At 35.1% G+C, this 14,949-nt stretch overlaps 1 protein-coding gene across 2 annotated transcripts; it reads right to left on the minus strand.

Annotated features, from left to right (window-relative positions):
- Positions 1-10,446: 10,446 nt before the first annotated feature.
- Positions 10,447-12,886, minus strand: LOC140016215 (NAC domain-containing protein 41-like). 2 transcript variants are annotated; one of them, XM_072069686.1, is made up of 3 exons: positions 12,518-12,886; positions 10,879-11,096; positions 10,447-10,738 (listed from the first exon to the last, which is right to left on the minus strand). In XM_072069686.1, the coding sequence occupies exons 1-3, from the start codon at positions 12,729-12,731 to the stop codon at positions 10,631-10,633; spliced, it is 540 nt and encodes a 179-aa protein (XP_071925787.1). In that variant the 5' UTR covers positions 12,732-12,886; the 3' UTR covers positions 10,447-10,630. The 2 variants fall into 2 exon arrangements, with proteins under 2 accessions (XP_071925787.1, XP_071925786.1); XM_072069685.1 differs by having other exon boundaries at positions 10,879-11,144.
- Positions 12,887-14,949: the final 2,063 nt, after the last annotated feature.

Genomic DNA, 14,949 nt, shown 5'->3' on the forward strand with positions numbered 1-14,949 from the left:
GGGGTTTTAGTTTTACAATCAAACGATGCATCTTACCACACAAAAAATACAAGTTTTTGTTGGGAAAGGGATACTAGTACAGGCACACAATATCAGAGTTAGTCCAAGACAAATTTCTCTTTCCTCAAATACCAATTAAAATAGAAACAAATTAAATCACCAAATAATAATGCCAGCAATGATAATAACATGCAAAGAAAATAGAAGGCACAAGACACCAAGATTTTTATGTGAAAAACCTAATTAGGAAAAATCATAGGATCTAATCCAGTCAAAATCTCCATTATCACAATAATGGAAATACACAGGTCTATCCGAAATATTCGCACAACAATAATATCACCACCACCAATCAAGTGAAATTGCTACAAAATCACCCTAAAAAACTACAACTGTCAAAGAAGTGAATTTGGAAAGGTGTTACCAAACGAAGAGAAAATCTGAAATCTGAACTGGTAGATGAGTAGAACTAGGGGTGACAATCGGGTCGGATTCGGGTTGGCGGGTCGGGTTGAGGTTAAAGTATAATAAGAAACCTGCTGACCCGAACCCGACCCGCCAACCCGAAACGGGTCAGGGTACCTGACACGAACCCGAAAATTTCGGGTTGGCGGGTTGGCGGGTCGACCCGAAATGACCCGAAACTTAATTTTAATTTATTAATTTATCACTGTAATTTCTAATAAAATCAATTTTTCACAAAATTAATTACATCATCAAGTAATAAAAATTTAAATAAATAATTTCAAACCAAATCTAAAATAAATTAAACACCATAAAAGTGTTTTATCCCAAACCAAATATAAAATAAATTAAAACAGCATAAAAGTAAAAAATAACATAATATATTATTTGTTCAAATATAATAATTTTAATTTCACACAAGTTAAATAAATTCATTTAGGACTAAGTAATTAATGTCTTTGGAAAAAAAGAATGATTTAGTTTAGCTAGATAAAATAATTTTAATGTTTATTAAATTAGTTTTAATTTGTAAACGGGTCACATCGGATCATATCAGGTCACCACGGGTTGACCTGAAATTGACCTGTTTTTTTTTCGGGTTCATCGGGTTCGACCTGATTCTGACCCGAACTCCCGAAACCTCAACCCAAACCCATTAATTTCGTGTTAGATTCGTGTCGTGTTTTCAGATCGTATCAGGAATTGCCACCCCTAAGTAGAACTTAACAAGAGAATCGCGTGTGTAAAATTTCGTCTCAATCGGGTTTCAAATTACCCTCCAATTAAGATCTTGAAGTTTTTCTCTCTCTAGCTCTTTCTCTCTCTTCGTCTTTCTCTCAACCAGCAAAAGATGGCGGCTATCTTTTTTTTTTTTCTCTCACTCGAGGATCGAAGAGTTGAAATTACCTCATGCGGCTGCTGCTTGTAGTTAAACTTGAGAAACCCTCAAGTGTTGTTTACTTGCACAAAGGGGTTGGCCCACAAATGGGCTGACCCACACCCAACAATCTCCCCCTCCAGTTCATTTGGGGAGTTCCACCAACCCTGCTTCTTGTCTGCAAAATAAAAGTTTCTCCTTAAGTAATGCCTTGGTAAACATGTCAGTACCATTATCATTTGTATGCACCTTCTTAAGTGTCAATAACTTGAAATCCAATACTTTCCAAATCCAATGATGTTTCACATCAATATGTTTGGATCAAGAGTGAAATGTAGAGTTCTTACACAAATGAATAGCACTCTGACTATCACAATAAAGACTATACTTATCTTGTTTCATACCCAACTCATGAAGGAATTTCTGCAACTAAAGAGTCTTCTTGCATGCTTCAGTGGTTGCAATGTACTCCGCTTCCGTATTAGAAAGGGCGATACACTTCTGTAACTTATTTTGCCATGACACTGCTCCCCCTGCAAAGATCATCAAGTACCCAGATGTGGATTTTCAATTATCAAGATCACCTGCCATATCTACATCAGTGTATCCATCTAGCATAGTTTTACCATTGTCGAAACATAGACATAATCTAGAAATTCTCTTGAGATACCTGAGAATCCATTTGACAGCATTCCAATACTCCTTACTAGGATTAGAGAGATACTGACTAACTACTCTAACTGCATGAGCAATATCTGGCCTGGTGCAAACTATAGCATACATCAAGCTACCAACAGCCGAAGTATAAGGAATCTTTTTCATGTCTTCTTTATCTTTCTCACTTATAGGACACTGTTTGATATTCAATTTAAAGTGACCTGCAAGTGAAGTTGAGACTTCCTTAGCATTGCTCATGCTAAACCTGTTGAGCAATTTCTCAATGTATTTTTCTTGAGACAACTAGAGCTTCCCATTTTGTCTGTTACGTGAGATTTTCATTCCCAGTATCTGTCTAATCGGACCTAAATCCTTCATTGCAAAGGATTTACTTAACTCCTTTTTCAACCTGTCAATTTTTATAGTATCACGGCCAACAATTAACATATATCAAGAGAATAACAAATCACCATCTGAAAATTTTTTTACATAAATACAGTGATCAGATGTAGTTCTGTGGTACTCATAGTCTACTATGAAGGAGTCAAACTTCTTATACCATTGTCTCAGTACTTGTTTCAACCCATACAAACTCTTCTTGAGACGACATACAAGATTTTCCTTACTACTTTCTTTGAACCCCTCCGGTTGCTCCATGTAGATCTTCTATTCCAAGTCGCCATGCAGGAAGGTTGTCTTCACATCAAGTTGTTCGATCTCTAAATTCAAACTGGCTGCAATACCAAGAATAACTCGAATTGATGACATTTTTACCACAGGAGAGAAGATTTCTTCAAAATCTACACCCTTCTTTTGACTAAATTCCTTCACAACCAATCTTGTTTTGTACTTTGGTTATGAGTTGTGCTGCTGAGCCTTCAACCTGTAGATCTATTTATTCTTCAGAGCTCTCTTACCCTTAAACAATTTCACTAAGTCATAAGTATGATTCTCATACAGGGACACCATCTCCTCTTGCATGGCTTGTAACCAATCTTCTTTGTTCTCATACTCTAAAACCTCACTGTAGGACTCTGACTCTCCTCTATCTATTAACAACAAATATTCATCAGAATTATATCTGCTAGAAGGTCTCCTTTCTCTGGTAGATCACCTAATCTCATCTTATGGTGGCGGTGGTGGAGTAGGTAGTGTTTCATGCGCAGGTTTATCAGTAGTAGAATTATCACCATCATTAACATCCTCTCTCTGCTCTATCTCAACTCCCTGTTGATTAAAATCAACAGGTACTGGAATTGAATTTGGATCTGAATTTGAACTAGCAGAAATGTCATCTGAGAATTTTGAATTATCACCTTTATCAATGTCTTCAATGGTTTGATTTTCAAAGAATACAACATCTCTACTCCTGATAACCTTTTTCTCGATAAGATCATACAATCTATAACCAAAATCTTCATGTTCACAACCCAAGAAAATGCATTACTTTGATTTTACATCAAGTTTTGACCTCTCATCCTTGGGAATATGAACAAATGTCCAGCAACCAAAAACTCTCAAATGCTTAAAGGACACATCTTTTCCCGTCCATACCCTCTCTGAGATATCACCATCTAGAGGAACTGATGGAGAAAGATTTATCAAATCAACTGCAGTCCTCATTGCCTCACCCCAAAAAGGTTTTGGCAGTTTAGCATTAGAAAGCATACATCTGACCAGCTCAGTGATGGATCTATTCATCCTCTCTGCTACTCCATTTTTTTGAGGAGTTTTTTGTACAGTTTTATCTAATCTGATTCCATGGAACTTGCAATAGATTTCAAATGGTTCTCTGTACTCACCACCATTATCAGCACGAATATACTTTAACTGTTTGCCAGTCTCCCTTTCAACTTTGCTATGAAAATCTTTAAACACATCCAAAATCTGATCTTTAGATTTCAAAACAAAACACCAAATCTTTCTAGCAAAGTCATCAATAAATGTTACAAAATAAATAGCACCACCAAGAGACTTATCTTTCATATAGTAAACATCAGTGTGCACCAATTCTAACGGATTCAATTTTCTAGATGGAAGAAAATTTTTGAATGCAACTCTGTGTTCTTTCCCATAAATGCAGTCAACACAAGGTTTAAGTGCATTACTTCTAACTTCAGGTAGGAGCTGTTTGCGAACAAGTGTCTGAATATCTTTTTCATTCGTGTGCCCAAGTCGCCTATGCCACAAGTCAATTGATGAATCCCGAACTGCATTGACTTCTCCCTTCCCCAACTTGGCTTGCATCAAGTAAAGGGTACTCTGTTTCTTTCCTCTAGCAACAACAAGATTTCCTTTGCTGAGTTTCCATTTGCCTCTACCTTGCAAGCTATAGTAACTCTCATCGTCAAGTTTTCCTGTAGAGATAAGATTAAGGCGAATATCAGAGGCATGTCGAGCATTTTTTAATATCAGTTGGCACCCGGTATCTATATCTAAATATATGTCTCCCATGCCAATAACTTTGCATGAGACCTCATTTCTCATTCTAACATATCCAAAATCTCCTTCGATATAGGTTGAGAAGCAATGCCTGTGAGGAGTAATAGGGTAGGATGCACCTGAATCAACTATCCAATCACTGTCATAATGAATAATATTCACCTGACCATCATCACAGAACACAAACATATCATCATGAGCTACCCCAACTGCTGTAGTCTCTTCATCACCTTTTTCCTTCGCCTTACCCTTTTTCTCAGTTTGTTCCCGTTTTAAAATTCTGCACTCCTTCATATAATGTCCATTTTTTTACAATAATAGCATGCAACATTTTTCGCGACTCAGACCTGCTCTGGATTTGTCATTCCTGTTATGTGGTCCTCTACTTTTACTTCTCCCTCTTCTTTCTTTCTTTTCTGTCACCAGGACCTGGGACTCATAGACAATTTCTTGTTCCTTCCTCCTGAACTCTTCATTTATCACGGTCTCTTTTGCAATAGCCATAGTCAACACACCATTTCGAGCTGAATTGCTGATGGAGACCACCATAGTTTTCCAACTATCCGGTAGTGAACTGAATAATAATAAAGCCTGCACTTCATCATCCAATTTCAAAATTAACGTAGTTGCCTGGTTTATCAATTCCTGAAAATTACTCAGGTGTTTAATCGTATCTTCCCCATCCTTATATCTCATCCGAGTAATCTGCTTCAGATAATTAGTTTTGTTCAAACCGGTCTTCCTTTCAAACATACTCTCAAACTTTTTTCATAATACATTTCTCTGGTGTCATTAGCAAAATGTTGAAAAATAGTTTGACCAATCCATTTTCTAATATTACCAACAGTTTTTCTATGCATAACAGCCCATTTTTCATCACTCATATCACTTGATCTGTCTTTATCCCCTAGAACAGGTTCAAATAAATCTCTAGAATACAAGTAGTCTTCCATTCTGGGCTTCCAAATTGAATAATTAGTGACATTCAATTTTATCATGCAATCACTATCCGAATCATCCATTTTTAACCAGTACAAATGAGCAGCCTAACCTGACTGTTCTGATACCACTTGTTGGGAAAGGGGTACCAGTACAAGTACACAATATCAGAGTTAGTTCAGAGCAAATTTCTCTTTTTTCAAGTACCAGTTAAAATAGGAACAAATCAAATCACCAAGTAATAATGCCAGCAGTGATAATAAAATGCAAAGAAAATAGAAGGCACAGGACATCAAGATTTTTACGTGGAAAACCCAATTGGGAAAAATCACGAGATCTAGTCCAGTCAAATCTCCACTATCACAATAATGGGAATACACAGGTCTATCCGAAATATTCGACAATAATATCACCACCACAAACCAAGTGAAATTGCTACAAAATCACCCCCAAAAACTATAACTGTCAAAGAAGTGAATTTGAAAAGGTGTTACCAAACGAAAAGAAAATCTGAAATTGAACTGGTAGATGAGAAGAGCTTGACAAGAGGATCGCGTATGTAAAATTTCGTTTCAATCGGGTTTCAAATTACCCTCCAATTAAGACCTTGAAATTTCTCTCTCTTTAGCTCTTTCTCTCTCTTCATCTTTCTCTCAACCAGCAAAAGATGGCAGCTGTCTTTTTTTTTTTTTCTCTCGCACGAGGACCGAAGAGTTGAAATTACCTCATGCGGTTGCTGCTTGTAGTTAAATTTGAGAAACCCTCAAGTGTTGTTTACTTGCACAAATGGGCTGGCCCACACCTAACAGTTTTTCAAAACAAATCACAAGCTAACTAGTCCAAGGAGGCCGGTATAATGGAAATAAACTAACAGAAATATTTTTAAAGAAAAAAAAAAAGAAAACTCCAATTCTTAAACCAAACCCTAAATGAAAAGGGATTCAAGAGCACAAATTTAATCATTTAGTATTGTATTTATATGACCAGGATTCTTATACACAGCTAGGAGGCAATCATAATTAAAAATTTAATTAAGCCTAAAATAGTTGATTTATATCAACATGCATGCCAAAGAAAAAACATCAAGAATCAAAATAATTGACTTAAATCACATATTGCTCGTAAAGAACCTTGTAAGCTTTCAAACAAGTTCTCAAGATATGAGATGCCACTAAAATAATAGACATGCAACCCAATGATCAGAATTAAAAACCCTGAAAATGAGTAAAACCCCAAACAAGAACTGCATGTTAATTTACGGATACAAAAAAATGGAAAAAGTTCATATTACCAAATGCGAGTAGATCAAGGTCAATTCCAAATAACATTAGCTGTGGGAATGAGGTCCTGAAAATATTCATGTCGACTCAGGATTTTATTCGTCGAGAAACCAAGCAGTTCAGCATCAGTAGGGTCAAAGTAGACCCCAAAATCAGCTAAGTTCCCATTGCCACTATCATTACCTCCAGCTGGTGCTGGAGCTGGATTGACCATTACTTTTTCTGAGTTTTTTGAGTTGAAGAAGAAGAAATTAAAAGTGAGTTTTCTGTCGAGGTAGAGATGAATGGAGGAAAAGAACAGGAAGCTTCAGTTACAAACAGCCACGGATTTAAGGGGGGGCTGGTGGGGGCTTAAGCCCCCCCCCCCAAGATTTGGATGGTAAGGATAAGATTGCATTTGTCAAAACAATTTTTCTGAGTCCGTTGTTTCCTTTGTCAATTAATTTCTTACCCTCGTGACTGCCTGTAGTCAAGAGTAAACATTTTGGTTTAGAGTAGGCCAAAAAATTTTTTTTTTTTTTTTTTGGGTTAGAAGGAAGAGTAGACCAAAGTTCAAATAGAAAAGTCAATTGTTGCTGGTGTCCATGGCCCATGGATTTGACTGACGTTGGGAAAATGGACAGAAGGCCCATCGAAGCGTGCAATTCTTCAGCCCAGCTCAGCTGGTGTCAAACTGTCAATTGTTGCTGCCTCAAGAGGTCACGAGTGGTGCCGTTGGAATTAAACAAACATTTATTCTCTTCACAAAAGTGCTGCTACGAATGTTGCTCCGGTTTGGCAAGTGAGTTTTTTGGATTTTTGTCTAAAACTTTACTGTATCTTACTATAGAAGTTTTTTTAAAAAATTTTGAAGTGCGTAAATTTTTGAATATTTTGAAGTGTGTAGTTTAAAAATTTTGAGAAATTTTTGAGATTACTATAATTAAAGTTTTTAAAAAATTTGTAGCAAATAAACTTGGCAAAGCTCTGAAGCTGCCCCAAAGTAACTGCTGCTGGGAATCCTAATCCATTATATTACGGTGGTAGGTAAGAGCAGAGGTCCATCTTCCGACTGTGCTTTTTTTTTTTTTCCTGCAATCCCATCGAGAAGGATATTTTTGCAACAATTGAAAATGAGCAAATATTGCAGCGTTTTCAACGGATGAAGACTCGCAGAATGCAATTGCCTCCTCTTCGTTATTCGAGTGCAACAACTACCAATACTTCAAGTGTTAATCAATAACAAATTTTTGGGTATGTATAATTATATGTTTTTATTATTTTTATAATTATTGATTCTAAATTTTACTTATTAAATATATTTATTTTGTCACAAAAAAAATTTTTTAATACACTTCAGCCCCCCCAAAAATAAATTTCTGGCTCCGTCCCTGGTTACAAAAATATTTGCAAGAAGAAGCCAAGAACACGCAGTGTTGCATTTTGGCAAGTGCTTGAAGTTTTGGACTTATGTTCAACCGAATCTTTAAGCAGTTTTGTAACCTTCTTCTCGCGGGGAAGTGGTAATGAATGTCAATTAATAGCTTTCTCTTTTTCTTTTTATTTGTAAATTTAATATTCAGTCTAAAAATAATTCTTTTTAAAATTAATCTTTATACACTATTAACTTGAGATACATGACAACCAATAATAATTTGAATTTGAAATCGAAATTCTGCATATATAACATGTGTAATCCCTACAATGAAAGTGTTAATACAAATTATTTTTTCAAATAAATACAGTTAATTCAAATAAATATAAATTATTAAGTGAAAACTGAATAACTAATATGTCAATGACTAACATGGTTACAATCCTAATACACATCTTACTACATGAGCAATAATTTGTCAAACGAATTTTTCAGACCATCAAAATCAGGCCGGATCCAAGATATGGATGCCTACATTCACTAATAAGAATATGTGCATTTGCTGGTGCTCTGAACCTTTGTAAGATCTCTCTTTGCTTATCACCAAAGTGTTCAATTTAAAAAACAAAAAGACTAGGTGCATTTTTCCACAAAAAAAAAAAGGAAAATGAAAAGAAAAGAAATTGCGTATCTTGTATTTTAATTTTAAAGTTCATAGGTGGTTTTTTCTTTACCATTCGTATATCTATAACATAATTTATTGGAGTTCTTGTGGCCTTTTCCTCAACCAAAATTTTTGTAGAAATAAATCTATAATTTTATCATTTTAAGAAACTTAGTAATACTCCTTGATATTGTTATTTAACCATTCTTAAAATGTAGTTATTCTTTTCTACAAAAAGAAAAGAAGTGATTACTCAAAATGTTGCTGAAAATATAAGCATGCTATCTCTAGAAATTTTTGAAAAGCTGAATGTTTAACTTTATTAGTCAAAATAGTTATATTTACCTCACCAACAATTTCTCTATACAATTGAGTTGTTGTATAGTTTCATACCAAGGTTATGCCATATTCAGTTTCCAGATGAGATTTAGATTTCTCATTTTTGTTCATCAATCTCATACTTGTGTTAAGAATTCTATGTATAATTTTAGAAGCTTTAAGGCTTGAGCCATCACAAATACTTTAGACATGGAAAAGTAATGTATATACGGTTCTTTGTTGTATTTTGAGTTTCAAGTAGGGGTTTTAGATTAGGACCTTTAAACCCAAATATTACCCTTTTAAAGTACCTTACAATCTCTTCCGTTATATTAGATTCGGTCTAGAAAATATTCAAACCCTGAAAACCAAACCTGTAATCGTCAAATCCCCGGAAATGCATATACGGTGCTAATCCCTGCCTTCTTGTAAGTCTTCTGAAGGCGTTGTTATAGGCCAATATCGCACGCTTAAGATTGACACTTCGGGTCTGTTTGGTTGGAAGTAAAATGTTTTCCTTGGGAAAATATTTTCCGTAGAAGTAATTTTCCATGAAAATCATTTCCCTTTCATCATTTTCAGGTGTTTGATTAGATTATTGAAAATATTTTCTTACTTCATTTTTCTGGTGTTTGTTTAACTTTTGAAATATTTTCACTTTTATCTCTATCTTTATTTTCTACACATTATAACTACATACTTCTTCCCATGCAAAATAAGAAAATTTATCTCATTGTTTAACTTTAAAAAATCTTGGAGAAAGGTATATATGAATAAAAAATATCTCCTTAAGCAAATAAATAAATTGCTGGCCATTTAGTGTCAAATATCAATCACATGCAATGCTTATTGTGACATATATCTTGCACTCTCACTGCTGAAAGTTTCTCTAGAAAAGAATATTCCTATTATACATAATTAATTACTAGCATAGGATGAGTAGGATGAGGTTTTTTTTTATTTTAAATATACTAGGGGGAGGGTTGGGTGGTACGGGGGAGGGAGTATAAGGAAGAGGTATTGGGTTCGAGTCTTCCTGTTTACACTAAAAAAAAAAAAGAACATACTGCAAGATGATTTCAGTAAGTTTGGAACATACTATAGGCAAGATGTATGCATTTCGGAAAACAACTTCAGGAAGTTGGGAAGGGAAGTTGTTTTCCATAAGATGAGTGAAAATATTTTACATAGGAAAATATTTTCAGTAGCTTTTGTGCAACCAAACACGGGAAATTAGGAAAATATTTTCCTGGAAAACATTTTCACCCGAAACAAACGGACCCTTCATACAAATTAAGAAACATTGGGAGTTGTTGATGGCCCTAATGTTGAATTTTTGGATTTGGAAATAAAATGGAAAGCAAAGATGACAATTGTTGATTTTGGTACCAAAAGAGTCAAAAAATCCAAAACAACAACGAAGAAATATGTTGAAAACAACAAGAAGACATATCAAAAATACGTTTTGATGTGAAAGATAGGCAACATAATCATAAAGTTAATACAAACAACTCAAAATCTATACATTGCACGAATGTTTGCAATCTAGGGAACTTGATTCTACAAAGCTTGAATCTCATCACCTCTTTCTACCAGTTCGATGTTTCGATTACAAACTCTGATCTTCTGACCGCTTAAAAACTCACTAGTTCTTTCTCTTTTTTTTTTTTTTTTCTCTTTCTGCGATTCGATTGCACTACGGCTTCCTTACGGAATACCATGCAGGCTACAACACTTGATATCTGAAAAACAAAGACACCTTTTTATTAGAACTTTATTAAAAGTTTAATTAAAGTAAGTTTGAGATAACAAAATGGTAATGTACATATTCATAGCAATATGACGAAGTAAATAGTTTTTTACATAAGCGGAAATTGATTACCTTATAGTCAACATTATTGCCAACTGCACTTGCTCCATACACGTCTGGATTTAGCCTGAATTGGTGTATGTACCAATTGGTTCTATTCCCAGGATGTTCCGTTCCACAATAGTAGATGAATTCTTTTTTGTAACCATCTACTTGACCATCAATGCAGATAGCTTCTTCAGATGTAGGGGTCCAATAACCATCTCCAGTGAACACATCGTCATTTTGCCCTACGGTATAAAAAAACCATTTCTTTCCAGCGCTATACTCGCACCTATCTACAAATTATCCAAAAAAAAAAAAAAAACTTTGGAAATGGTTAACAGCTAACTACGTTACCTTGAAATGACAATTAATATAATTATTAAGAGCATGATCTGTTGGATGCAAAACTAATAACCAGGTAGATATGGGAAATGTCTAAACATCGAAACAATCGACAGATGCTCATGATAATTAGAAATCCAACAAAGATGGCAAAGAGAGTGCTTACGAACGTAAAAGACAGATGTTACCTGCCCTTAAGGAAAGAAGATAGAACTTACATAGGAAGTTCTCTCTAAAACTTTTTTTTTTTTTTTTTTTTGAAGCTGTACGTACGTTAACGCTTTAGTCTAGCTTATTATTTAAAGGGTCTAAGAAGAGTTAATTCAAAAGTATTATTGGAATAAGTAGAGGATGGCTACCAATCAGCAAGTGATAGATCGGAAAGAGAATGACGTTTACTAATAATAACTATAATAATAATGAACTGTGATCTAGAATCGACCTTTAGACATTGTACAAAAGAGATAATAACATTTAAGAAACCAAATCATGTTTGCTGAGTCGTACATAGGTGTAATGCAAGGAGATTTAACAATGTATCATTTTTTTTCAAATTCATCTTGGGAACAAAACAATGAAGTTTAGACAAAAAGACATTTGCAGCTCATATTGATGCATTTCACCACTTATTCAGTCAAACCCATGCCCTCACACTCTTTCAGCCAATTACAACTCCCCTACTACTGCTGTGCAGCCTTTCCTCAGGTTTGTAGAGTTTGAAGGAGCCGCCCCCATCAGCCAGGCGGCCACAGATCATGATGCACTCTTCACTGATCAAGCGCTCTTGCGCCAAAGATGAACGGGCAAAATGATTTGTCAAAACCATGGGATGTAAAAATACATCACTAGGGGAGTATGAATAGCTTGAGCAGTTGAAGAATCAACCTCGAGCCATCCGTCTACCAGATTGGGAAGAGGTAGAGAGAGGGACTGATTTAAGCATATGCAAACCAATTCACTCAACGAGGAGTGCCTCAGCCAAGAAAAGTCATTTTACAGCCCCCATTCTAAAATTCATACTTGCAGAATCCGGAATCAAGTCTAATCCAATCACAAGGTAGAACCAAAAAAATTTCACAAAATTATTCATTCTGATTAAACCAACATGCATGCTGAAAAAACACTAAAAAATAAAAAAGAAAAGGAAGAAGAAATTCAAACTTCATCCACGCTGACAAAATGACACGGCTCCAAACAAATTTCGTTAAATCCCCTCAAAATTACGGACATGCAATTGAAGAATCGCAACCAAAATTCCAGATGAAAGGAAAAAACTGAAAATTGAAGTTTCTTATCAACCAATTAAAGTTAAGGATAGAATTACCAAATGGGAGCTGATTAGGGCTTGTTCCGAAAACATCAGCGGTGGGAATATAGTCAGGCAAATCATTGCGACCACCCATAATTTTGTTCCTCAGATAAACCATCAATTCTTCATCGGTTGGGTCAAATCTACATCCACAAGGGACTTCAACAGGGGCCCTTTTTCCTCGATTATCGTTATTTCCCCCTGCTGAAGCTGCTGATGGTTTCTCCATTTCTGAGGCCAAGAAAATTGTGAAAATGAATGCTTGCTGGGCTTTTCAGTTACAGAGGAAATACGTTGTGGTTATCTGTTTGTACGCGACTTGAGAATTGAGGAAACGTTTTTCTACTATCCCATGAAGAATAAGCCAAAGTTGCATGCGTTAAAGCTAGGTGGCTTTGTGAGACAAGTTCTCGATGTTTTGCACTTATGTTGAACTGAATCTTCACTTTTTACTTTTACCTTCTTGATGAGAATTTGAGATAAGCTCAAACTTCACAGTTCGCATAATTTTGTACCTTGCTTTGCTTTGTAATCCCTTTTTTTTAAAAAAAAAAAAAAAAAGGTGACAAATTTTTTATTATTTTGTATGTTACATTTGTACCACTATCCAAGTAAAAAAGGGAAGGGATATTGTATTTACATCTAGAATTGAACCAAACTGCTCAAGTGTAACTAGGTCCACACATAAACAGCTTGACTCGACTAAGGCATGGCCGAACTCAAGTTAATTTTTGCCCTAGTCTGAACTCAAGTTGATTTGTCTCGTTATTGAAGAAACGTCCCTTGTTAGCAATCCTTGTTAGCTGTAAGGAAAATATTTTGGTTTGTACAGTTATTTTTTATCTGTTTATAAATCATTGATATTTGCAGCAAATAAACCCTTGTTAGGTACCATAAGCTGGCATGAAACTTAGTTGAGAAAATTCTTCAACTAATGTAAATGAAAGGCGGGATACTGTCAAATGATTGTGCAATTTAACCTTGGAATATGCAGGAGTCATGATGAAATTAATTGGAGGTTTAGCCGAGTTCAGGTTTTAATTTGAAGTTTCCTTCAGGTCACGTATTCAGATAATTACGCAATTTTGGTTTGCAAGTGTACGTCTATGTCTGCGGGTTCTTTTGTTGTTATTATTTTTTAATGCTTTTGGCTTCAGGATTCTAGGAATGTCAAAAGCAGCAGATGGCCTCACATGCGTAGAAAACGAGGTGGACATATTTAAGGGGGAAATAGATTATTAAGTAGATTTGTCGCAATTACGTGAGCTTCATAAACTATCTAAATTTAATGATGTTAAGCCTTTATTTTTTTTTTTTCGAAATGATAGATGATTGTATTACTAGACAAAAGCTGTACAAGTGCGAGCAAAGGCTCGATAGAACTTTACAAGTAGCAATGCTACCACTAAGGAAACCAATGTTCCTCATCAAAAATAATGCCCAAGGCATGAATGCTAAGCTTGGAGCTTAGTTGAGTCTTATCCTTTTTAATTAAACAAAAGGAGCACAAAGGAAACAGCTCTCTCAAATGAACAATGTCATCCACAACAGTAGCTAATCTAATGTCACCTACGCTGTTTGTGCGAATTTGGCTGAGAAGTTGTGGGTTTTGCACTTGGAACTGCACTTCCCTGATGTGTGTCCGGACTGGCATAGAGCCAATCTTACACATGGCCAGCTTAAGTGCATTAGCATCATCCAGCAGTGCTGAACCAGAACTTCTTGCTCGAAGTGCCCACCCTCTGTACATGTAATCCTTGTTCAGGCTGCTTAGTAACAATTCCAATACCCATGTTGTGATTGTTCATGGTTGGAGGTTCTTGATATATTAATTAAGTGATAGATTCTTAGCACATAAACATCTAGTTAAACATGATAAATACCTCAATCGGATATGAAATATTCGTGATCAATATATCATAGTACTTAAGACATAGTAAATATTTTTAAAATTGTTATCTATGTTGTAATATACTTTTAATTTCTTTTTCATTTCTTCTCTCACTTTACATTTTTTGGTTTTTTTTTTCTCTTTTTTGGTGGGTAGGGTCTATCATTTTAGTTTTATGTAAGAGCTGGTAGCCATAAAGAGTTGGCAAAGATTGTACTTATTATTTTCATTTAAATGTGTAATGAAACTTTTTTTCCATAAATATGATAAAAAGGAAACGATATCAGTACAAAGTACAACATGGGACGACATTTTTTTTTTTAACGAAGATGTCACTACTTTAAATTGGAGATCGAGGTTAACAGTAAATTTGTATGGCTTGCTATCAATTATGAGTTGACTACTAGAGCACGTGGTCAAACATTATATTTCTTTCATAAACCTTGGTTTGAAGTTCGAAAATGTATGATGAATTTTAGCAGGCTCTGATAAAGTTCAAGCTCAATTTGGTCAATGAGATCTAATTTGTAGTTTATATTTCGCTATAGCCTCAAAG

This window comes from Coffea arabica, chromosome 10c (assembly GCF_036785885.1).
Source record: "Coffea arabica cultivar ET-39 chromosome 10c, Coffea Arabica ET-39 HiFi, whole genome shotgun sequence".
Taxonomy (NCBI): Eukaryota; Viridiplantae; Streptophyta; class Magnoliopsida; order Gentianales; family Rubiaceae; genus Coffea; species Coffea arabica.